The 25,563-nt window shown below is 36.9% G+C and overlaps 1 protein-coding gene across 7 annotated transcripts in view; it reads left to right on the top strand.

Moving 5' to 3' along the window:
* The window catches only part of COG5 (component of oligomeric golgi complex 5), a 345,803-nt gene that overhangs the window by 245,057 nt on the left and 75,183 nt on the right, over positions 1 to 25,563 (top strand). For all 7 annotated transcript variants that reach the window (XR_002807321.2, XM_023638888.2, XM_023638887.2 and 4 more), the window contains 3 exons: positions 7,607 to 7,811; positions 18,803 to 18,964; positions 20,880 to 20,979. Coding sequence is in view for 6 of the 7 variants with exons in the window: in XM_023638888.2 (XP_023494656.2) it covers positions 7,607 to 7,811; positions 18,803 to 18,964; positions 20,880 to 20,979 (467 nt within the window). In the remaining variant the exon portion in view is untranslated. The remainder of the gene's footprint in view (positions 1 to 7,606; positions 7,812 to 18,802; positions 18,965 to 20,879; positions 20,980 to 25,563) is intronic.

Here is a 25,563-nt window from a genome sequence, read left to right as displayed (position 1 = left end):
GGACCCAACCTACCTATGGAGGCCGACTTTCTCAGGCCAAAGTGTTAAAGAGGGTGGCAAGATGTTAAAATAGAGCAGCAACCTCTGCTGGCATAATCTACCTCAAGTCCTTTGCATTTGCTCTCTCTTCCACGTGAATCACTCTTTCCCCAGATGTCCAGGTGGGTCGTATCCGTGCTTCACTCAGGCCCTCCCTGTCTGCAGTACATAAAATATCACTCCCTATCACCACCTGTTCTCTAACTTTGCTTTATTTTTCTTCAAAGCTCTTAACACTGCCTGATATTATGTTACATACTAACTTGTTTGTTGCCCTTCTTCACTAGAGTATAGGCTCCTTCTGGGTGGGAGCTTTCCCAGTTTTGTTCACTAGAGCATATGCAACATTTACAGCAGTACTTGTCATATAGTAAAGGGTCAGCAAATATTTATTGAATAGATGAATAATTAAATCCTTGCGGGTAGATTTTGCACTGCCCAGTATTTGGTGGTCTGAAGGTTGGTGGGAGTTTTAAGGTGCGCTGCCCGTTCTTGACCTGGACCTCTGTGAGAGGCCTGGAGATGAAGTGTTTAGTCTTTCCACAGAGAGATGCAGGAGCAGAAGCATACATACAGGCTAAGATTTAGCAACTTCTCAAGACTAAGGCAAGAGCTATGGGTGCTGCAGCTCTGGGATGAAGCAAATATTAGGAGTGTCCTCTGAAGCCTTGGACAGGGGAATCTGGGAGCAGTGAGGCAATTAAGACTAGGCTTTTAGAATCTGGCGAGGTTATTTAATTCCAAACCTAGACGACCCCTCTTCATTCTCTTTTCAGTTCATTTGTTCATTCAATAATTCAGTGCCTGGTGTTATTCCAGGTAAAGTAAGTACAGAGACAAGTCCAATCATATCCCTGCTCTCATTAAACTTGCATTCTAAGGGAGAAAGATGGACAGTCAACACAAACTAATAAATAATTTCTTATAGTGTTCATTGTTATGAAGAAAGTAAAGCAAGGTACTGGAATGAAGATGGAAAGAGAGAAAAGGGGCACAAAGACTATTTCTGTCCTTTGATCTGTACATGAATTAGCTCAAGGTTTGGGATATGTCTAAGCCTACACATTTTTGAAGCTACAGAGGTTCTTATTACAATGAATTAAAGAAGACAGAGATAAGGGAGTAAAATCAAGGACAGACATTCTTAATCAGAGATTTTTTCCCCAGAGATATTACTTGGTAATAAAATGTACATAAAATTGTTTTCTAAATTATAAAATGTTAATAGTAATTAAATTGGTTAATATGAATTTCATCTCCATGTTTGTGTCTATGTTGGAATCACTAGTGGTTAATAAGAAAGAACAGTAGCTTGCGCAAAGGGATAATCTGAATAATAAATTACCAAACAACTGGGAATTAGTAGCCTGTCATTTTCTATCTATAAATGATTTATTAAATTATTAAGATGTCTGTATGTGTTCTACAAATATTTATCAACTAAATAATTGAGTGTAATCAAGTTTATGGGTAGTTAATATGAACTCTTTATATATTTGTGGCAATTTATTATGTAGCGTTAGATATCTAATACTGTTAAGAAGCAGAAAATATTTTGCAAGACGTACAAAACCAGTATATTATATACTTTATAACTACATATAAAGTAGAATTTAGCTTCAAGATTTAAGCATACTTATTCGTAAACTTTAAGTATATTTGATTTAAGTAACTTACAATTAATCACATTTACTGAGATGATATAGTCAAAGTTTGGCTATCTGAAACCCTCAACATGATTTGTTCTATATGGATGAGATTCCTATGAAAGTGAGCATATGTCCATTAAAAAACAAAACTTAATTATTCTATCATTAAGAAATATTTACTTAATTTCTAGTATTCCTGGCGCTGTGCTAAATACCAAATATGATTTGAAGAAAATGCATTGTCCTTGTCCTTGTAGAGTTTACAGCCAAGTAGGGGAAACATACTTTAAACAAGTATAATTAGAAATTGTGGCAAATGCAAAGAAGGCAAAGAACAGATTGTTAGGAGAGAATATCCATGGGAATATGATTCAGATTGGAGGAGTTCAAGAACTGTGAAGGATCTGAGGATTTACCCTACTTAAAAAGGCTAGCCTGCCAAAGCCTTCTGAATATTGTAGGAAGACGTGAGACTCCTGGGTCAGAGCAAAAGGACTTGTGACTCATGGGACAGCTAACAGCATGTGTATCGGCATATTTGTCTGTTGGTACCCCCTGTCTGCGAGTCTCGTGGGAGACGCGGTATGGCCCGTGTGGTGGTGTGTGCAGTGAGTCCGCCCCACAGGTAAGAACCCCAGGCTTAGCGGGCTCCCACTTCCGTAGTGAGCAATACGCAAGCCTGCTGTTTGCGTGCAGGGAGAAGTTACCTCATCTCTCAAGGTCGCTTGCTGCAAATACAAACCTGATAAATGGCCAGATGAAGAGCAACCAGGCTTTATATTATTGGCATACCCTGCAAGAATATATAGAGGACACTCAGGGTCGTGGTAGATTGCTTCTTCCTCAGGGGAGGAGGGATTTCAAAGAAGTCCTCTCTGAGATAACTGTTTTTTAGACAGCGTTACTAGGATATAATTGGCATATAATAAACTGAATTTATTGAATTGTATAGCTGGGTAAATTTTGACATATATGTACCTCCATGAAACCATTACAACAATAAAGATGAGTGAACATACATGTGACTCACAGAAGTTTACTTGTACACCTTTGTAATTCCTCTCCCCACCGTCTCCTCTCTCCCTTCCCAGGCAAGCGCTCATGTGCTCTTTGTCACTATGTATTAGTTCACATTTCCAACAACTTTGTACAAATTGAATGACACGGCGTGTATTACGTATTATTTGTCTTTCATGCCACATGGTTATATTTAGAGTCATCCGTATAGTGGTATATTCTTATTGCTGGATAGTCTTCCATTGTGCAGTATGCCACAGTTTGTTTATGCAGTCACCTGTTGATGGACATTTGGGTGGTTTCCATTTTTGGCGATTAGAAATAAAGTTGCTTTGAATGTTCATATGCAAGTTTTTATATGGACGTATACTTTTATTTTTATTGGATAAATATCTAGAAAAGGAATGATTTGATCATGTGGTAGGCATACGTTTAACATTTTAAAATACTAGAATCTTTTGCAAAATGATTGTACGATTTTTCCTTTTCACCAACTGTATACTAGAGTTCTGGTTCCCCTATCCTCACCAACATTTGATTTTTTGGTTTTAGCCATTCTAACAGGTATATAGTCATATATCATTGTGGTTTAAATTTGTATTTTGATAATGACTAAAGATATTGAGTAGTTTTTCATGTGCTTATTTGCCATTCATATCCCTTCTTTGATGAAGCTCCTATTTTGAAAAGTAAGTTGTTTTCTCATTATTGAGATTTGACAGTTCTTTATACATTCTTTATACAAATTCTGTATCAGATATATGGGTGATTTATTTTACCACTCTGGGGCTTGTCCTTTCGTTCTTTTAAACAGTGTCTTTTGAAGAGCACTTTAGACAATGTCCAATTTATTAATTTATTATTTTATGAATTATGCTTTTGGATTCATATTATGCCTACCCCAAGGACAGAAAGATTTTTCTGTCATGTTTTCTTCTAGAAGATTTGTAGTTTCAGGTTTTATATTTGGGTCTATAGTCTTTTTTGAGTTAATTTTTGTATAAGGTGCAAAGTATGAATTAAAGTTTATTTTGTGGCATATAAATATCCAGTTGTTGCAGTATCCTTTGTTGAAATGTGCCCTATGTCTACTAAATTGCCTTTGCGCCTTGATCAGAATTTGTTTTTCTATATAAGTGTGGGTCTGTTTTTGGACTCTCTATTCTGTGTATCTGTCTTTACACTAATACCAATATTTTCATACTGTAGTTTTATAAATCTTGAAATCAGGTAGCATTAGTTCTTCAGCTTTGCTCTTTTTTGAAGTTATTTTTGTTTTTCTAGGTCCTTTGCATTTTCGTAAGAATTTTGAAATAATTTTCTACCAAAAAAAGAGTGCATTGATATTAATTAGGATTTTAATATATAGATTACTTTGGGGAGAATTTGCATCTTAACTGTATTGAGTCTTCTGAAGTATGAATGTATTGTCTCTGTTCATTTAATGTCTTCTTTAATTTATCTCGGCACTGTTGTTGCAGTTTTCAGTGTGCAGATCTTTCACATATTTTCACAGATATACCTAATTATCTCATATTTTTAATGTTATTGCAAATTGCTTTGTCTTTTAAATTTCAGTTTCTGGTTGTTCATTGCTAGTATATAGGTATATGATTGAGTTTTACACATTGATCTTATATCCTGCAACCTTGTTAAATTCATTTATTAATTCTAGTAGCTTTTTTTGTAGATTCCAACAGATTTTCTACATAGATCATGTTCTCTGAATAAAACAGTGGTATCACTTGTGCTTTTGCAAGTTAAATGTCTTTTTGCTTCTATTTCATCTTGTTATACTGACTGGCTCCTCTAGGATAATGTTAAATAGAAGTGGTGACAACAGATATCATTGTCTTCTTTCTGGTTTTTAGGCAAAAGCATTAAGTCTTGTCAAGTTTCACATTAGCTGTGGGTGTTTGTTTTTTTAATTTATTATTTTTTTAATTTTTATTTTTTATTGCAGTAACATTGGATTATAACATTATATAGCTTTCAGATGTACATTGTAATATATTTCAAATTCTGTGTAGATTATGTCATGTTCACCACCCAAAAACTAATTATAATCCATCACCACACACGTGTGCCCAACACCCCCTTTTGCCTTCTTCCCTCCCCCTTCCCCTATGGTAACCACCAATCCAATCTCTGTTGCTATGTGTTTATCATTGTTTTAATCTTCTACTTATGACTGAGATCATACGATATTTGACTTTCTCCCCTGACTTATTTCACTTAGCATAATACCCTCAAGGTCCATCCATGTTGTCACAAATGGCCGGATTTCATCATTTCTCATTGCTGACTAGTATTCCATTATGTATATGTACCACATCTTCTTTATCCATTCATCGCTTGATGGGCACCTAGGTTGCTTCCAAGTCTTGGCTATTGTGAATAATACTGCAATAAACATAGGGGTGCATGTATCTTTATGCATTTGTGTTTTCAAGTTCTTTGGATAAATACCCAGCAGCGGGTTAGCTGGATCATATGGTAGATCTATTGCTAATTTTCTGAGGATACTCCATACTGCTTTCCATAGTGGCTGTAGCAGTTTGCACTCCCACCAGCAGTGTATGAGGGTTCCCTTCTGTTCACATCCTCTCCAACACTTGTTTCCTGTCTTCTTAATTATAGCCATTCTGACCAGAGTGAGGTGATATCTCATTATCGTTTTGATTTGCATTTCCCTGATAGCTAATGATGTTGAACATCTTTTCATGTGCCTGTTGGCCATCCGTATATCTTCTTTGGAGAAATCTCTGTTCAGATCTTTTGCCCATTTTTTCATTGGGTTGTTGTTTTTTTTTTTGTCGTTGAGATGTGCAAGTTCTTTGTATATTTTGGATATTAACCCCTTATCTGATACAGGGTTTGCAAATATCTTCTCCCAATTGTTAGGTTGTTTTTTCATTTTGTTGATGGTTTCCTTTGCTGTGCAGAAGCTTTTTAGTTTGATGTAGTCCCATTTGTTCATTTTTTCTTTTGTTTCCATTGCCCAGTCAGACATGGTACTTGAAAATATGCTGCTAAGACCGATGTCAAAGAATGTACTGCCTATGTGTTCTTCTAGAAGTTTCATGGTTTCGGGTCTTACATTCAAGTCTTTAATCCATTTTGAGTTGATTTTTGTACACGGTGTAAAATAATGGTCTACTTTCATTCTTTTGCATGTGGCTGTCCAGGTTTCCCAACACTATTTATTGAAGAGACTCTCCTTTCTCCACTGTAGGCTCTTGGCTCCCTTGTCGAATATTAGCTGTGGGTTTTTTGTAGATACCTTTTATCAGGCCTTCTGTTCCTAGTAGAGTGGGAGTTTTTATTAGGAATGAATTTTAGATTTTTTAAAATGCTTTTTCTGCATCTATTGATATGATCACATGCTTCTTTTTAGTTTGTTAATATGATGAATCACATTGATTTTAAAATGTTAAATCAAGCATGAATTCCTGGGATAAACTCCCTTGGTCCTGATATATTATTCTTTTTACATATCGTTGGACTAGATTTGCTGAAATGTTCTTTATAATTTTTCGTTCATATTCATGAAGGATATTGTTCTGTTTGTTTGTTTTCCTGTTAGGTTTTTGGTTTTGTTATCAGGGTAATGTTGATCTCATAACAAGATTTGAGAATTGGTATTATTTCTTCCTTAAATTGTTTGATCGAATCCACTGCTGAATTTATCTGGCCCTGTGGTTTTTCTTTGTGGGAAAGCTTTTAACTAAAAAATTCAATAGATATAAGGCTATTCAGTGTATCTGTTTCTTCTTGAGTGAGCTTTGGTACTTTGTGTCTTTCAAGGAATTTGTGCGTTTTATGGACGTTTTCAAGTTTATTGGCATAAGGTTGTTCAGAATTCCTTTATTATCCTCCTAATATCTGCAGAATATGTAGTGAGGTCAACTCTCTCATTCCTAATGTGGCTAATTTGTTTCTTCTCTTTCTTTTTTCCTAATCCATCTGACTAGAGGTTTGTCAGTTTTACTCATTTTCTCTAAGAGCTTTTTGGTTTCAGTGTTTTTGTTGTTTTCCTGTTTTATCGATATCTGTACGGATCTTTATCATTTTCTTTCCTCTGTTTATGTTGGATTTTATTTGCTCTTCTTTTTCTTTGTTCTTAAGATGGAAGATGAGGTCATTGATTTGAGACCTTTCTTCTTTTCAAATATAGGTGTTTATGTATAGTACTCCTTTACTGGCATCCCAGAAATTTTTGTCTGTTGTCTTTTAATTGTCAGTCAGTTCAAAATACTTTCTAAATTCCCTTTTGGTTTGTTTTATGACCAACATCAGTTATGTTAGAAGCATGTTTTTTAGTTCCAGATATTTGGGGATTTTTTAAGATATCTTTGTTACTAATTTTTATTCTAAAACTATTTTGGTTCAAAAACGTACTTTGTATGACCAGAAACCTTTTAAATTTATTCAGAGTGTTTTATGACATCAAATATTGTCAATCTTGGCACTTGAAAATAATGTGTACTTTGCTGTTTTGGATGAAGTATTGTGTAAATTAAGTAAATTTTACATCAATTAAGTAAATTTTGGATGTTGTTTAGGTTTTTACTGTGCTTACTGATTTTTCTGTGTACTTGTTTTATTAGTTACTGAGAGGAAGACTTGAAATCTGCAACTATAATTGTCAATTTGTGTATTTTTTATAGGTTAAGTTTCAAAATATATGGTTAATATATCAAAAGCAGTGAATAGTCTGGGTGGAAAATTACTGCATTATTATAAATAGCATTATTTTAAAAGACATTAGAACACATCTTCGGTTTGTCCTTTAGTATAAGCTATTTGTAGCATCATCTTCATATACAAAAGAAACTTTTATTTGCTGCATTTTATTATTTTATCATTTACCTAATCCATGTTTTTGTTTCGCTTGGCAGCTTCCATGTTTTTGAAACAGGCATTTGAAGGAGAATACCCTAAATTATTGCGTCTTTATAATGACTTATGGAAGCGTCTTCAACAATACAGCCAGAATATTCAAGGAAAGTTTAATGCAAGTGGAACTACAGACCTCTATGTTGACCTCCAACACATGGAAGATGATACACAAGACATATTCATAACAAAAAAGCCGGATTATGAGTATGTTTGTTTAATCAAACCTGTTTGTTGGCATGTTAAGGATTTTGTCTTTTATTTTTAGTATAAATTAGAAATTAGGAATATGCTAATTTTCTAAATATTTGTAATGATTATTATTTATTTGTATACTTTAAAAGACTTTGCAACACTTTTAACTGAAGTCAAATTTAATCCTTAGTTGAGCAGCCTGGTTCCCAACTCAAAGCCATTTTAAAGTATAACACCAAATAGGGTGAGTAGAAGCTAGGAGTTGAGCATCTGTGGTCATCATCTCTTAACTGATATTATAATATACCTATAATAAAATCAGACAGCATCATTCTTGATGGACCACTGGCATAAATGTGATTTAAAAGGAACTGGTATGTTCAGGAAGTATAGCAGAAATAAGTCTTAAGCTGGCATGGGTTCTCAGTCTGGTAGGAAAAAACTAAGTATAGTCAAAATTAACCTGAAAATCTCTTAGATAAGTATAGTATATGCAGCCATATTTAGAAACCACATCGGAAAACAATATACCATCTCCGTAAGTTTAAAGCACACAGCTTTTCCTACTGAATTGAAAAAGAGTATTATTTTCAAATTTCTGTTTGAACACAAAATCAATTGATTGGCTTGTACACCTGACTCAAGTAGTAGCAGATTCTTGTCACCTACCTTGTAAGGAAAATGTTGGATAGATTCATGAGTGCTATTTGAATATTTGTTTCTCTTTCAAATTTTTTTCTAAGTACTTATAGTTGAATTGTATCCACTGTAGTAAGAAGTTCTGACTAGTAAAATAGAATGTAGAAGTTTTGACTAGCAAAATAAGTAGCATGAGAGTAGGCTGGAATAGAATGAGACTATCTTGTTCTCTTCATAACTCTTTTATGCTAAAAATGGAGATTAGATAAGGACTAATGGAAGAGGACTGAACCAATATCTGTTATCTACAAAGATCTAATAATATAAAGTTTTTTAAAAAGTATGTAAAGTAGCATATATACTATCATTCTGGCTTACTTTTTTAAATTCGTATGCATCTGCTAAAAAAAAGTTCTGGAAATATCCTCAGCAAATGGTAATAGTGGTTTATTTCTAGGAGGTAGAATTCTTATTTTGTGTTTTCTTCTTTTATTTAAAATGAGTATATGTTACTTGTGGAGGGGGAAAAGGAGTAAATTCAATGGAAGGAAAAAAATCAGAGTGGAAAAAAATCACTGTTTTAACCAATATGGCTTCATCATTACTCTTTGGAGACGGAATTCTCCCAATTCAGAGGGTGACCCATATTCTAAGCAGCCAGAAACTCATGAGGGTAATAAGGAAACAAATGCAATGTGTTTTAAATGTTCTTTTGAGAAGTAAGGCAGAGAAGAAAAGATAAATTTGGCCATGTTAGCTGAGCCAAGGAAAAGTTTTTTTGTTTGTTTTTAGTGATAGAAGGGGAGTTGAAAGTATTTATAGATAGAAGTAGCCAGTGGAGAGAGAAAGAGATAGGAGATGCAAGAGAGAAAAGAGGTAATGAATGGAATAAGGCACTAGGAGAACCAGAAAAGAATCAAGGCACGAGTAACCAGGTTAGCATTTTTCATCGTTCACTATTCGTGCTGAATTTTCAATAGTGGTAATTACTATGAAGAAAATAAAGCAAGATAATGGGATAGAGTGCCTTATAAAAGGTGGTCAAGGAAGACCTCTATGAGAAGGTAGCATTTGACCTGAGGTCTAAGTAATGTGAAGAAATCAACTATGGAAGATTTGGAGTAAGATTTTTGCAGGCAGAGAGAAAAGCAAATTTAGAGTCCTTGAGAAAATTAAGATGAGATTTGAGGAATAGAAAGCTGGAACACAGCAAATGAGGAAGGGGGGGGGTATAAAATCGGGTCAGAGAGGAAGGGAAATGTAATCATGTAGAGCTTTATAGGAGTTTATTCAAATACAGTGGAAATCATTGCTTTTAAACAGAGGACTGATATGAACTGATAACCTGTTAAAATTAGCACTCTGGCTTCTTTGTGAACAACTAAGGGAGGGTCACCACAGAGAAGGGGAAATAGGAAATGGAAGCTATTTTGTTTATCCAGACAAGAGATGGTAATGACTTGAACAAGGAGGAGCAGAGGAGATGGTAAGAATCGGTCGGATTGATTCAAGATTCAGTTTAGAAGGCAAGCCAACAGAATTGCTGGTAGGTGAAATTTGAGAAGAAAAGAAGAATCAAGGATATGCTTGAACAAGTTGGGGGAAGACTGCTAACTCTAGTTAAATTAAGGTTTTTCTTTTGAAACTATTGAATTGAAGATGCAAATAGAATTGCTGAAAAGGTAGTTGAATGTGAATCAGGGCTAGAAATACATGTTTGGGAGTCATCATCATATAGATTTTTTAAAATTAGGGAGTTGGAGGAGATTCTGTAGGGAAGATGTAGATGAAGAGAAAAGAGACTCTTGGCCTGAGATAGGCATTCCAAAATATATAGATTGGGTAGAGGAGTGGCAGCCTGCAAAGAAGAGTAAAACAGAAAAAAAATGGTGAGATAGGAGGAAAACTCAAAATAGTGTAGAACTCCAAAGAATGAGTTCATTAAGTTGGAATAGGAATAGTTAATGTGTCACATGCTACTGAAAAGTTGAAGATTAGGACTGAGAATTGACCTCTTGGTATAGCAAAATAAGGTTGTTGGAGGCATAGATGTAGAATGGTAGCTACAAAAGCATAAGAGTCATAAGTTGCATAACAAAGTTTCGGTCACTGATGGACTGCGTATATATGATGTCAGTCATCCCATAAGATGAGTATCATATAGCCTAGGTATGTAGTAAACTATACCATGAAGGTTTGTGTAAGTACACACTATGATGTTCGCACAACAATGAAATCACCTGGTGACACATTTCTCACAGTTTATCCCCTTGTTAAGTGATGCATGACTGTGTTAGAATTGATTAAAGACAGAATGGGAGGAGATTGACTTCTGGAATGACAGCACTTCCCACTCCACTGACTCACTCCCCAGTGAAACTGGTAAAAACTATTAAAACTCAACAATTTCAAGCCTCTGGAAATGGTCATAAAAGCAAACAGCAAATGAAAAATCATCTACTCAAGAAAATCTGTGAAAATTCCATAAGAAAGAGTTCCGTAACAGTCTGTGATACTTCAACCAAGACTGTTTCCTCCTTCCCTCCTCCCACCTCGGCAAGGCCTAAACTCCACTCTAGACTGCAGCAGCCAAGAACACCAGGATCCATCTTGCCCAACTCCCAGCTAGAGGGCTTTCTTCCAGGGAGGGGCAGACGCTCAGCATCTCTCATCCTGCCCTCAGCTGCCTGTCACTGAGGCTAAGTTTAAGGCCAGTGAGATGAAGAGGTGGGTGCTCCCTTGAGGTGCCCAACTGCCACTCAGGGGGCGGAGTTTCTACCTTGTTGTGGCTCCACGAATATACTGGTGCCCCAATAAACCTTTCCCCCAGCTTTTGAAATGGTGGTTCCACACCAGGAAGGCAACCTAAGAGGACTTCAGGCTGCTGCCCGCCTCCACCATGTCCCTAGAGTGGGGTGTTCCTCAGGGAGAAGCTTGCCCTTTTCTCCACCCCAGCTCCAGAGCTCTGGCATAAAGATCTTGTCTGGGGGAGAAGCAGACAGTAAAACAATTAACTCCTAATCTCTTCCCAAAGTAACTGACTTCATTCACAACAGAGCCTGGAGATAAAAGCTGAGGACACTCTCAGTAACAGCGGAGGGGCTGGCCCTGTGGCCTAGTGGTTGGCTTCAGCACTGGGTTCAGCACGCTCTGCTTTGGATCCTGGGCATGGACCTGCAACCACTCGTCAGCCATGCTGTGGTAGTGAGCCACATATAAGAAAAAAAAATAGAGGAAGATTGGCACAAATGTTAGCTCAGGGTGAATCTTCATCAGCAAAAAGAGGAGGATTGGCAACAGATGTTAGCTCAGAGCCAATCTTCCTCAGGAAAATACAAAACAAAGCAGTGCAGATTGTGGTGAGAGGCAAAGGGGAGGATATTCATGGATCTAAGGAAGATACAGACTAGACTATAGGCCAACTAGCTCTTAGGATAGATCCGGGGAATAAGACAACTGCAAGGAGTCCTTGGGGGTCAGAACAAATATCAAACATGACTTCAGAAACTGTTCTATCAAAGGAGCTATCGTTAGATTGGATTTGTTTGTAAAGGAATTTATGCCCCAAGTATTCTTGAAAACAATAGAGCAGTCTGCTGGCAGTGAGTAGACTTCAGCAGCTGGGTGTGGTCAAGGAAAGAGAACCCTGCCAGTACCACTGTCCTCCCTGGGTGACTGTGGGCATACCCAAAGCTGTGCCTCTCTGATATGCAACATCAGAGGCCTAGCGCCGTGGCAGTGGAATAGACTTCACTAAAATAATCCAGCCAGTCACCAAAAAAATAAACAAGCAAATAACAATAGTAAGCCCCTGAGGTAAGGAGGACCAGTACCCAGTGTTGCCATATGTATTATCTGAAAAGGTCAGTTTCCAACAAACATTATGAGGCATACAGAGAAACATGAAAGCATGACTCATCCACAGGGGAAGAAAGGAGGCAGCACTGTCTGTGAGAGTGACCAAATGTGGGATTTAACAGAGAAGACTTGAAAGTAGCTGTTATAAATGTATTCACAGAACTAAAAGAAATCATGATTGAAGAAGTACAGGAGTGTGTGACAGCAATGTCACATCAAATAGAGAATATCAATAAAAAGATGGAAATTATAAAGAAGAATCAAATGGAAATGCTGGAGTTGAACAGTACAATAACTGAAATTTAAAAAATCGCTAGAGGGGCTCAATAGTAGATTTGAACACGCAGAAAAAAGAATTAGTCAACCAGAATCTAGATTGATAGGGACTATGCAGGCCAAAGAATGAAGAGGAAAAAGAATGAAGAAAAATGAACAGAGCCTCAGAGAAATGTGAGACATGGGTAAACACACCAACATTGACGTAATGGGAGTACTACAAGAAGAGGAGAGAGAGAAAGGAAAGCAAAAAATATTCAGAGTTGATACCTGAAAACTCCCCAAATTTATTGAATAACAAGCTACACATCCGGGAAGCTCAACAAACTCCAAGTAGCATTAACTGGGAAAGAACACGAACAGACACATCACAGCAAAAACGCAGAAAATCAAAGACAAGGAGAAAATGTTGAAAGCAGCAAGGGAAAAACTGCTCATCACTCAAGGGAGCCCCCATAAGACTTACAATGACCTCTCAGCAGAAGCAAAGGAGGTGAGAAGGTAGGGGCTCAGAGGAAGAAACTGTGAACCAGCAATCCCGTATCCAATAAAGCTCTTGTTCGTAATGGAGAGAAATGCAGACTTTGCTAGATAAACAAGAACTGAGGGAATTTGTTGCTAGCAGACCTAATTTACAAGAAATACTAAAGGGAGTTCTTCAGGCTGAAAGCAGGTCACTCCAGCTCGGTAATTCAAAACCACACAAACAGAGAGCATCAGTAAAGGTAATTATGAAGTTATACAAGACCTTATAAATGCATATTTTTTTCTTTCTTCTCTTAACTGATTTAAACTGCAATTGTATAAAGTATGTATACAATGTATTGTTGGGCCTATAACATATAGAAATGTAATATATATATAGAATATATATAGAATGTATATATAGTATATATAGAAATGTAAAATATATACATACATTTGCCAATAACAGCATAAAGGAGGTAGGCAGGAGCAAAGCTGTAATGTGCTAAGGAAATGATGACAGATGGTAGAGTAATAATTATCACAATTTATTGTTAGATTTGTAATGTTAATAGACATAATACGTATAGCAATAATACCACAAAGATAAAATACTTAGGAACAAATTCAATTAAAGGAGAATAAAACTTATACTCTGAAAACTACAAAATATTGTTGAAAGAAATTAAAGATTTAAATACATGGAAAAACATCCCGTGTTCGTGAATCACGAGACTTAACATGGTTAAGGCAGCAATAGTTGCGGAACTGATCTACAAACTCAACTCAGTCATCGTCAGAACCTCAGCTGACTTCTTTGTAGAAATTAACAAGCTGATTCTAAAATTCATATGGAATTACAAGGTACCCAGAATAACCAAATCAATCCTGAAAGAGGATGAAGTAGGAGTCACATTTTACGATTTCAAAACTTAGTACGAAGCAATGGTAATCAAGATGTTATGGTATGGGTACCAGGATAGACATTGATCAGTGGAACAGAATTGAGATTTCAGGGAAAAATCCATAGATCCATTGTCAGCTGACACTCAAAAAGCTTGTCCAAATTGTTCGATGGGGACAGAATAGTTATTTTGACAAATGGTGCTAAGACAACTGGATAACCACATGCAAAAGGATGCACTTGGACCCTTACAGCATATTTAAAACTTAACTGAAAATGAATCAAAAAACTAAGTTTAAGTTCTAAAAACTAAAACTGTTAGAAGAAAATATAGGGGCAAATTGTCATGACTTAGGATTTGGCAAAGAATTCTTAGCTATGACACCAAAAGCATGAGCAACAACAACAAAAAAAGATATTATATTGGACTATCTCAAAACTAAAAATTTTTGTGCTTGAAAGGACACAATCAAGAATGGGAGAAAATATTTGCAATTTATATATCGGGCAGTGGACTTGTATGTAAAATATATTTTGAAAAAATCTTCCAATTCAACAATAAAAGACAAATTACCAAATTAAAAAATGTGCAAAGGATCTGAATAGACATATCTCCAAAGAACATAGGCAGATGGCCCATGAGCACACAAAAATATTTTTAACATTAGGGAAATGCAAATCAATCAAAACCACAATGAGTTACCGCTTCACACCCACTAAGATGCCTATAATAAAAAATATAGATAATAACAAGTGTTGACAAGGATGTGGAGAAATTAGAACCCTCATGCATTGTTGTTGGAAATCTAAAATAGCACAGGGCTTTGAAAAACAGTTTGGTAGTCTCTCAAACAATTAAACACAGAGTTAGCATATGTCCTACTCCTAGGTATATATCTAAGAGAAATCAAAACATGTTTAGCGGGGAGGGGGAATGAGGAGTTATTGTTTAATGGGTATAGTTTCATTATTGGATGATGAAAAAGTTCTGGAGATGGATGGTAGTGATGGTTGCATAACTAAGTATAAATGTATCCAATGCCACTGAACTGTACACTTAAAAATGGCTAAAATGGTAAACTTTGTTCTGTATACTTTATCACAATGAAAAAAACATGTTAAGCAAATTTTTAAAAATATCTTCACACATGAATTTGTACACAAATGTTTATAGCAACATTATTCATAATAACCAAAAGATAGAAACAACCCAGGTGTCCGTCAACAGACAAATGGCTAAACAGAATGTGGTATATCCATACAATGGAATACTATTCAGGCATCAAAACAAGTGAGGTAGTGATACGTGCTACAACGTGACTGAACCTTGAAAACATTATGCTAAGTGAGAGAAGCCAGTGACAAAACCATGCACTGTATAATTCTGTTCATATGAAAGGCTACAGTATCAAAATCTATAGAGCTAGAAAGTAGATTACTGGTTGCTTAGTGCAAGCCTGGGGTGAGGGGTAAAGGGATTATATCTGAAGGGTATGAGGTGTGTTTGTGAGGTGATAAAAACATCCTAAAATTGAGCATATTGATGGTTGCACATATCTGTGAATATACCAAAAGCCTTTGAATTACATACTTTAAATGGTTGAATTGCATGTGAATTATATATGTGAATTATCGCTTTATGTAAATAAAGCAATTTGTGTGTGTGTGAGGAAGATTGACCCTGAGCTGACATCTGTTGCCAATCTTCCTCTTTTTGCTTGAGGAAGACTGTCGCTGGGCTAATATCTGTGCCAGTCTTCCTCTATTTTGTACGTGTGTGGGATGCCTCCACAGCATGGCTTGACAGGCGGTGCTAGATCCACACCGGGGATCCAAACCTGTGAACTCTGGGTGGCCAAAGCGGAGCACGCAAACTTACGTACTATGCCACTGGGCTGCCCCCCATAAAGCAGTTTTTACAGGGAGAATGGAAAACGAGGAAGTAGATTGAATTCTTCTGAAAAGTTTAATATGGAAAGAGAAATAAAGCTACTTCTTTCTTTGAGATAACAGGAAAATCACAGACAACAGACGAAGTTACAAAGAGAAAAAAAGCTAGAGAAATGGCAAGTTGGTGAAGGTCATTGCCGGTGGTTTTGGTCTTAGTGTAACACAGAGGCAAGTGGTCACCCATAGAGAGTGAAGGGTTGCCAAAGTGGAATTCCAGGTTAATAGCTGGGCTTCGGCTCTCTTGAATGAAGGGGTTTGTGGAGATGTTTAATAGATACGGTTTACTTTCTCTTTGCAATACTTGGGAAGCTTGGCAGCAAATACAGAGACCATCTAGATAAGATTTTCTTAGTAAGAGCTTTGAAAGGAAGGTGAGTGAGAAAGATCAGGATGCTAGTGAGGACCACCTTGCAGTGGTTGGCTGAGGATGAAGAAGGGCGGAAGACTTGGTGGGCTGCCAGAGGGTGGGAGTAGGAAAGGTGTTGACTTGAGTGAGGTCAAAGAGCAACTGCTGCTGCGTAAAATCCAGCACCTTTATTGATATACAAAGCCTGGCATGATTGGTTCCATCTGTTTTCCCTTTGATTTCATCTTGTGCTGCACTCCTGTCACTGAAGTGCTCTGCTTCTCTGTCTTTTTGGCAGACACAGCCAGGTCTGGGCCTTCTTGGGGCCTTTGCACTGGCTGTTCTCTCCCGTAGAAAGCTCTTACCCTGGAAATCTGTGTGACATGCTCCCTCTTTCCCCTCAGGTCTCTTCGTTAAGGCTTCCCTTGCCTCATCCTGTCTAAAATTGGATGAAAGAAAGAGAGAAAGACCTAAGCATATTCTTTCTGGTTTCCTTCAATTTTTTCTTAAAACTTATCTGTCAGTCTCCATTGTATTTCGTATTTAACTCATGTTAAAATGTTTCTTTTTGTGTGTATCTCTCTTGTTAGTGTATATACTTTAAGAGGACAGGGGATTTTTTTTTTAGCAGACTTCGCTGCTGCGTTCCCCACACCTAGGAGGCACCTGGCAAACTGTAGAGACTCAATAGTATTTGTGGGAGGAAAGGAGATGGAAGACAGCGGGGGCGTGGAAAGTTGTCTTCAAGCTTGCAGATCTTAGACGTGGAGCAGTTCAAAATGATGGTGGCTGACATAGCTCATAGTGAAGCTAGAATAAAGGGAGACTTGTCTACAGGACAGGTGTTAGAAAAGTCACCTGTTTTGACATTGTAGTCACCAAGGATCCCTACAGCAGATGTGGAGAACAGGAAGAATGTTAGTACTTATAATTCAGTGCAGAAATTTCTGTGGAAGAGGGAAGAGGCTTCTTAAGGTCAGTAAATGACAGGAGCAAAAATGGAGAAGACGTTTAAATGGATGGTGTGGACTTCAGTAGCGGACTGCCTCAGACAGACTGAGACGCCAGTTCTTCCCTGTTCATTGTGGTCTTTCTATCTTCCTCTATTACAGAGGTTATTATGGTTAGCACTTTTTCTGCACCTTGCTTCTCTAGACTGTGCAGCACTTTTAATCTGTATCTTCCCAGCACTTAACAAGGGCCTGGCACATAGTATTCTCAGGAAATATGTGTGAGTGTAATACTTACTGAATGAGAAAGTGGTAAGAGATAACTGTGGAATTATGATGTAGGAGCCAAGCGCATTCTGCCCTCTAGGTCTTATCGCTTGACCAGAAAGGATGGGACAAAGAGAGAGCCAGATTTCGTATTCAGAAAGGAGCAGGTCAGATGTTTTCAAGGTTAACATTTAGGACAAAGGGAGATTTTTTGAAAAAACACAATGGAAGGTCTGGTAGAAGGATCTTAAACACAGGTGATGTGAGAAGATATGGAATTAATTATGGGGCCGGCCCTGTGACCCTGTGGTTAAGTTCGCGTGCTCTGCTTCGGCGGCCTGGGGTTTCACTGGTTCGGATCCTGGGCCCGGACGTGGCACCACTTGTCAGGCCATGCTGAGGCAGCATCCCATACAGCACAACCAGAGGGACCTACAACTGGAATATACAACTATGTACTGGGGGGTTTGGGGGAGAGGAAGGAGGAGCGGAGAAAAAAGATGGGCAACAGTTGTTATCTCAGGTGCCAATCTTTAAAAAAAAATTTCAGCTGCATTGAAAAAACAAGATATGGAGTTAATTATAGCAGTAAGAAAGCACACGAAAATAATGGTTATAGACATTTGTAGTAATTGTCAAAGGACAAATGTCAGACCCAGTAGTTGGACTGCTAAATTAAAACACAAATACTTGAAGATACGGGAAGACTACGCGGGAAAGAAGTGTTTAGTAGGCTAAGTTTTAGTTTATGAAAAATATTGTAAAACAGATTAGCTTAGAACTCCACTTAGGAGTATTTCTGTGATTGTAGGACTTTCACAAATACTTCTTATTTTGTGCTCATTCTTGTTAGTAACAGTTTTGGCATGAGATGGCTAACAAAACCCTCGTCCTGTACACTTCACTCTCAGATAGTGAGCTGTGGGCGATGGCAGCTGCAGGTGGAAGGTTGAGCTACGGGAGCAGGTCTCCGCAGACCTGCCTGTGTCGTGTGTGCTTGGGTACTCTCTAAAGACAGGGTTTACTAAGTAAAGCATGGCTCCGTTAGAATTAATAATGTTTAACAGTGTTATTCTTTTAATTTCAAGTGACAGGCCTACTACAGTAGGTACTGGTGCATATTGTATTACATTTATATCTAGGACTTATGTATAAATTTAAGTGTTTTGTCCTTAATAAATGTTTAGTTATGAAATATTTATACATTTCTAAACAAATCTGTTTCTTTGTCTTTCTTCATAGAGTTACCTTTTATACACGAGATCTGTTTTTAAGTATTTACAGCCTAATACAATAGCATTTATTTTGTATAATTTAAGTTCATTTTTCATAAATTTTGTTCCCACAGTCCAGAAAAGGCTCTGAAAGACTCACTGCAACCCTATGAGGCTGCCTATCTGTCAAAATCCTTATCTCGACTCTTCGACCCTATCAACTTGGTTTTTCCCCCTGGTGGTCGTAATCCTCCTTCTGCGGATGAACTTGAAGGTATCATTAAAACCATCACAAGGTCCGTATTTTTTATTTATTAATGGTGTGCCATAAAATGCCAGCCACATTTGTTAGTGGTGTGTGATTGCAGTACATGTTTAATTTATCTCAAATTATTCAAGTAATTAGCCTTGCAGTTAAATCAAGAGTTTTGCAGTGAATGAGTGCACATATAGTAAGTGCTTGAGATTCCAATTAATAAAACCATTTAAATAGAGTCTAAAACTAGTCTGTTGTAATTATTCTGTATCTTGTCAAGGATGCAAAGTAAACCTCATTCTTTATACCACAGTAAATTTCTAGTTTTACACAGAAAAGTAAGTACAAAAAGAATTTTACAAATTGAGAAGCTATAGCATAGAGGTTAATGTTTTTTATCTTAAATCCAGAAAGTACTTCATGGCTTACCAGGATTATAATCCTGACTTACCTACTTGTGTTTGCTATTTCAAGCTTTCTAACTAAGTGGATGTGACAGCTTTTAAAACTCTCAAAAGGGCAGATATCTGGCAGAGGTGCTACCTGAATGCTTGCCGACAACGTAATTACACTGCTGCCTTTAGACGTTTGCAGTTACCCAGATTAATTTGAAGTTGAGACTATCTCTGTTCCTGTCATAGCTCACAAGTTGTCATAACAGTAGGTCTGCACATTTGTAGATGAACATTGTGGGGAGTAAAAATAGTAGTTAGGCAATATAGAACCAAGGTATAGAACTGTCTAGATTCTTCTAGACTAAAATTTGAAGATAGTGATTCTGAGCCATGTGAGAGTAAGACTAAAAAGCCACAGGTGTCATATACATAAGTGTCTCTCCAGCTGCAAACATTCCTATACAGTGTCTAAATTGCCCAGTGTCTTGATCTTAAATCTCTCCACAATTATCTTGACTTTCCAAAGTCCTGACTCTAGGTTTTTTTGCCCTAATGTTTCCGTTATCTGTTTAGTGTGGTAGTCCTGGATTTGACTGGCTCTCTTTGAGCTGTTTGTGGAAATGTTAAAGAGGCATCTCTCCCGTTCCTCTGTGCAGCTTGACAAATCAAATATAATGTGGAGCTTGAAGAAGCATACTTATACCAGTGTTTAATAGAATTTAAAAGTGAACATTAATAAAATTCTCTCACTATTATATGAAAAGGCATTTTGTCACACATAGTATGTACTAGTGTTGTTTCAAAGTTCTTCACTTTTTTATAAAGAATCTGGTAAGATTTATTCTGCTACTTCAGAGACAATAATTACTTTTCTTGCTTTCTACCTTTAAGTGGGTTTTCATGCAATTTTTAACTCCTAGTATTCTTTCCATGGTCTTTATAAACACGTTTTTTTTTGGGCAGTCAGTTCAAATGTCTCAATCCAATGTTAAAGTTAAAAATAAGCATGACAAAGAATTGCTTTAAGAATCCAAATTTTTAAAATTTCAAAAGTCCTGATTGTGCTTTTGACATATTTAAAAAGCTACTCTGTACAAAATAACATGTATGAATAATTTCTACAGAAACTATCTTTCTGTACCGTGTACAATTTGTATTTTTAGCCTATGTCCTTGCAAGGTCATCATTTCCATTCAAGAGCTGTCATTTCCTTGCAGATGTCTGTGAAATGCAGTCTCTCTAATTGCACTTATCAGTATTAACAAGAGTGCTACTTTAAAAATCTGTACACAATTCACTCTCTTAATCACAGCCTGAACCCACACATGATGTGCTTTTATTCATGAGAAACTGGTCATTAACCAAGTCATCTCAAAGCACTTTTTTCTAATGCTGAATTTAGGAGGGAAAATGAAACAATGCAACTGGTTCTTGGAAGCAGTCCGTGAAATCTATGAAACGAATCACCTCATTGCTTATTGGGTTTAGGTTGATATGTTGCTCTTTACTTTGTTGATGACTGTGTTGCTAATAATTAAAGTGCGTTTTTGTTTTCTCCAGTGAACTAAATGTAGCTGCTGTTGATGCCAACCTCACATTAGCTGTGTCAAAGAATGTGGCAAAGACCATCCAGTTATACGGTGTAAAATCCGAGCAGCTGGTAAGTGGTGATCCCTTCTGCAAATGTTACCAGTTATGCAATACTTGACCAACTCTAAATATTGAATTGACTGAATGTTACTTTACTGGCATTTTTACTTCAGTGAAGTTTTGAAATTTTCTGATGACTTTAAATCAGGAAAAACGTTACATTAAAAATAGCCCTGCTGGGGCCAGCCCAGTGGCGCAGCAGTTAAGTGTGCACGTTCCACTTCGGTGGCCTGGGTTCACCGGTTCAGATCCCAGGTACAGACATGGCACTGCTTGTCAAGCCGTGCTGTGGCAGGCATCCCACATAAAAGAGGGGGAGATGGGCACAGGTGTTAACTCATGGCCAGTCTTCCTCAGCAAAAGGAGGAGGATTGGCGGCAGATGTTAGCTCAGGGCTAATCTTTCTCAAAAAAAAAAAATAGCCCTCCTACCATTGTCATACTTTCAGAATGCAGGCAGGTTTTATAAGGCTTTTAATAAAATACATGTGCCACTTTATGGGCTAATTGTATATATTTTTAAATATAATTATTTCAGATTGATCAAATTTCCCCTCTCACGTGACTGCTTGTTCCAAATGTCATTCGCACACTGTTAGCTAGTGTGAAATTGACTTGAACCATTAGAAGAATGATTGGAGGAAGTGAAGTCCTTAAAATTGTAATAGAAAAATGTTGATTTACTTTCTAAAAGTTCTAACCCTGGAGCGTGAATATTCAACCCTAAAATTATTCTATTTAAACAGCTGTTTGCATGTATTTAAAATAATAGCTACGGAGCCAGCCCTGATGGCCTCGTGGTTAAAGTTTGACACATTTTACTTCAGTGGCCTGGGTTTGGTTCCTGGGCACGGAACCACACTGCTGGTCTGTCAGTAGCCATGCTGTAGTGGTGGCGGCTCACATAGAAGGACTCAGGACTAGAACATACACAGCTGTGTACTGGGGCTTTGGGGAGGGAAAAAAATGAGAAGATGATTGGCAACAGATGTTAGCCCATGGAGAATCTTTCCCAGCAAAAAATAAAATAATAGCTAAATAACTCAATCATCATCTTAATTCTGTACATTAATGTTTTAAAGTTCAGCACATGTATTTAACTAGTATTTTATGTATGCTAACTGAAATCCGAAGAATAAGGCTTTAGTATATTTTTAATTGTCATTGATGGACTAATTTTAGAGAATGTGCCAAAATCTGATATCTCTACCATCTTTATAGGGTAGCCAACCATGTTTTCAGTTTAGCCTCTCACTGCTCCCACTTGAAACATTGTAAAATGAAGTACTCTGGTTTTACCTGTATCTTAGTAGTCCCACTTGGTTCTGGAATAAGTTTTAGGATTGGTAAAAAATTGAAGATATTTGAAAAAATGATCCTTGGTGGTAACAGTCATATCGTGAGGCTTCTTACTTTGAGTTCCAGTGGATGGCTGAATTTTGTTTGTGTATTAATGTGGTGCTATTTTCCATTCAGTTATTCTTGTAGCCTTGACAGATAATTTAGAAGCATCTTTTTTAAACTTTCTTTATTGAAAACTAGCCCTATGAAGACTATGGAATCTCTTTGTAGGTAATTAAATGACTAATTTTTCTCTCAAACATTTTTTTTATAGAAGCTTTATTGTAATGTTTGTTGCTTTAAAAAACATTGTTTATTGTGATTGATGAAATTCGGTATTATATCCAATTGAGTTTAGTGTAATTACTGAAAATGTCAGGGAAAAAAACCCTTATGAGATGGTCCCACCTGAGAACATGATAGGGAAGAGCCAGGGTATATCTAGAAAGTATTTTGCTTTTGTGCAGGGGGAGGGGCAGTGATGATGGTAACTTGTGACTTCAGTTAAGGCAATAATGGCAAAAGAATTTGACAAGATTAAAATGTATCAGCAGAGATTTGATTTAATTGATTCTGTTGGTCAAATAGTCTGCGACCCTAAATTACTCAGGCCCACCAAACCTACAATGCTAAAGGTTAACAGAAGGTCATTGACTTTAAAAATTTTTAAGTGAATTTTTTTTCAAAAGTAATTTTACTTGGGGCCTGGTCCCGTGGCTGAGGGGTTAGGTTCACGTGCTCTGCTTCAGGGGCCTGGAGTTTCGCCAGTTCGAGTCCTGGCCACAGACGTGGCACTGTTCGTCAGGCCACGCTGAGGTGGCGTCCCACATGCCACAACTAGAAGGACCCACAACTAAAAGTACACAACTATGCACCGGGGGGCTTTGAGAGAAAAAGGAAAAATAAAATCTTAAAAAAAAAAAAGTAATTTTACTTTTCAACTTTCATTTTAGTGTGTAAAGAAAGCCTAAGCATTAATTAAGATTACAAAGAACATTATATGCTTTATTTTCAAAATATATTTTTGATTAATGACTTAAATAACATTTTAGTGTTCATCTCATTTTTTGGCTGTTGACGCTATTTCTGTCACTCCTCTGTAGTTTTAAATTTGACATGTTTTGTTCTTTGATGTTGCCATATTCCTGTTCTTTTAGAATTATTTCACTGAGCCCGCCTGGTGGTGCAGCAGTTAAGTTCGCACCTTCAGCTTCTCGGCTGCTGGGTTTGCTGGTTTGGACCCCGGGTGCGGACATGGCTCCGCTTGGCAAAAGCCGTGCTGTGGTAGGCGTCCCACATATAAAGTAGAAGAAGATGGGCATAGATGTTAGCTCAGGGCCAGTCTTCCTCAGCAAAAAGAGGAGGATTGGCAGTAGTTGGCTCAGGGCTAATCTTCCTAAAAAAAAAAAAAAGAATTATTTCACTGAAAACATTCAGAGGAAAATAGCCAAATATTAAGTCTTTAGTGGGAGAAAGACTTGAAACAGATTTTTAAGTAGAATGTCTATTCTTTTTGGAAATATTTCTAAATGGAAATGTTGACTTGAAATTCAAGTTGATCCTTTCTGTGGGCCATCTTTCTGGTCATCTAAACTCACTATGTATATTTGGATATATTCTTCCACATGCCTTTGAAAACTATATTATTTCTTTTTAACCTCATTATTTTAGTGTTCTAGTGTATAGTAGATTATAACATATATAAATTATATATAGTACCTATATGTGTTTATAATAATCGGAAATTATTTTATCATTACATAGGTATTATTTTATTGAAGCCTTTTCTGTTATTAATCACCAGTTATGTGTCTTACAAACCTAAACCTCTGTGGGACAAATCATTAAATCTTTTTTTCTTCCTCTTAAGTGATACCAGGAAATTCATTTTTTAAGGTTAGGATGGGGCCATAAAAATAACTGCCGTTATTAAGCATTATTGTGGCTTGGACTGTGCTAAGCCATTTACGTGTATTTTCTCATTTATTTTACAACAATCATATGAAATGGAAGTATCAATATCCACCACTACAAAATGTGGAAATTGAGGCTGAGAAAGATTAGTAGCATGCCCAGTATAGACTGCTAAAAATAGAATGCTGGCTAGCAAGTGTTGAAGCTAGCATTCAAACTCAGATTTAACTCTAGACCAAGCTTTAAAACTCTCTTGTATCTCGACACAAATGCATCTTTCTTTTTTATTTAAGAAAAGTGGGATTATGCTGTACATATTGATTTGTGATTTACTTATTCACTTTACAGTGACATAAAGATCTACATCTACTATTTTTATACATGCATAATATATTTTATTTATGTATCATAGTTTCTTTAACTTCTGTGTTCCTAATGGGTACTGCCCTAGTCGATTTGGGCTGCTGTAACAAAATGCCGTGAACTAGGTGGCTTATAAACAGTAGCAATGTTTTAATCACAGTTCTGGAGGCTGGGAAGGCCTAGATCAAGGCACCAGCAGAGTCGGTGTCTGGTGAGAGCCGCCTTCCTGGTTCATAGATGGCTATCTTTTCCCTGTAACCTCACAGGTTGGAAAGGGCAAAGAGACTTTCTCTATAAAGGCAGGAGTCCCATTCATGAGGGGTCTGCCCGCATGACCTCATCACCTCCCAGAGGCTCCGCCTCCTGATACCTTCACCTTGGGCTTAGGTTTCAATGTACGGTTGGGGGGATGCGGGGGGCGGGGGGGGGACAAACATTCAGATGATAGCAGATATTTAGATGGTTTAGTAGTTTAATTTAGAAATAACAGGGATTTAGCCTTGAGTTCTCACGTGTGAGTTATAGGCAATAGGATTTCCTTCTTCTACTAAGTGTTTAATTTAGTATGTGTCATGTGAATATCAGCCTTCTGGATGCTCTCTTGTGAAAATGAGATCAGTGTATTTTAGCCTCTCTTCACTTAAAAATTCTTATTCATTTGTCTTGGCAACAATCGTGAAGTTGTAATTAATTTACTAAGTAAAATTTTATGTTCAAAATACACACACCTATAGATGTAGATATCGTGATATTTTACGATTGAACTGAACAAATTGATTATTTAATCGTGGTGTATTGGTGATTTGTTTCTGTATTTCTGAAATGTGACCTTTAGAAGAAAACATCACTAGACCTTGCTCTGGCAGGTTGGAATCAATGTTTTCCTTGTCCTCTGTATGTTAAAAGGAAATTAAAATATTAGTATATAAGGGAATTATTGTGGTACTTTTATAATTTATGACTTATAAATTGCCATA

The sequence above is a fragment of the Equus caballus genome, chromosome 4, assembly GCF_041296265.1.
Source record: "Equus caballus isolate H_3958 breed thoroughbred chromosome 4, TB-T2T, whole genome shotgun sequence".
NCBI classification, from domain to species: Eukaryota; Metazoa; Chordata; class Mammalia; order Perissodactyla; family Equidae; genus Equus; species Equus caballus.
The sequence above is the reverse complement of the archived record's forward strand: the minus strand, read 5'-3'. Positions and strand labels throughout refer to the sequence as shown.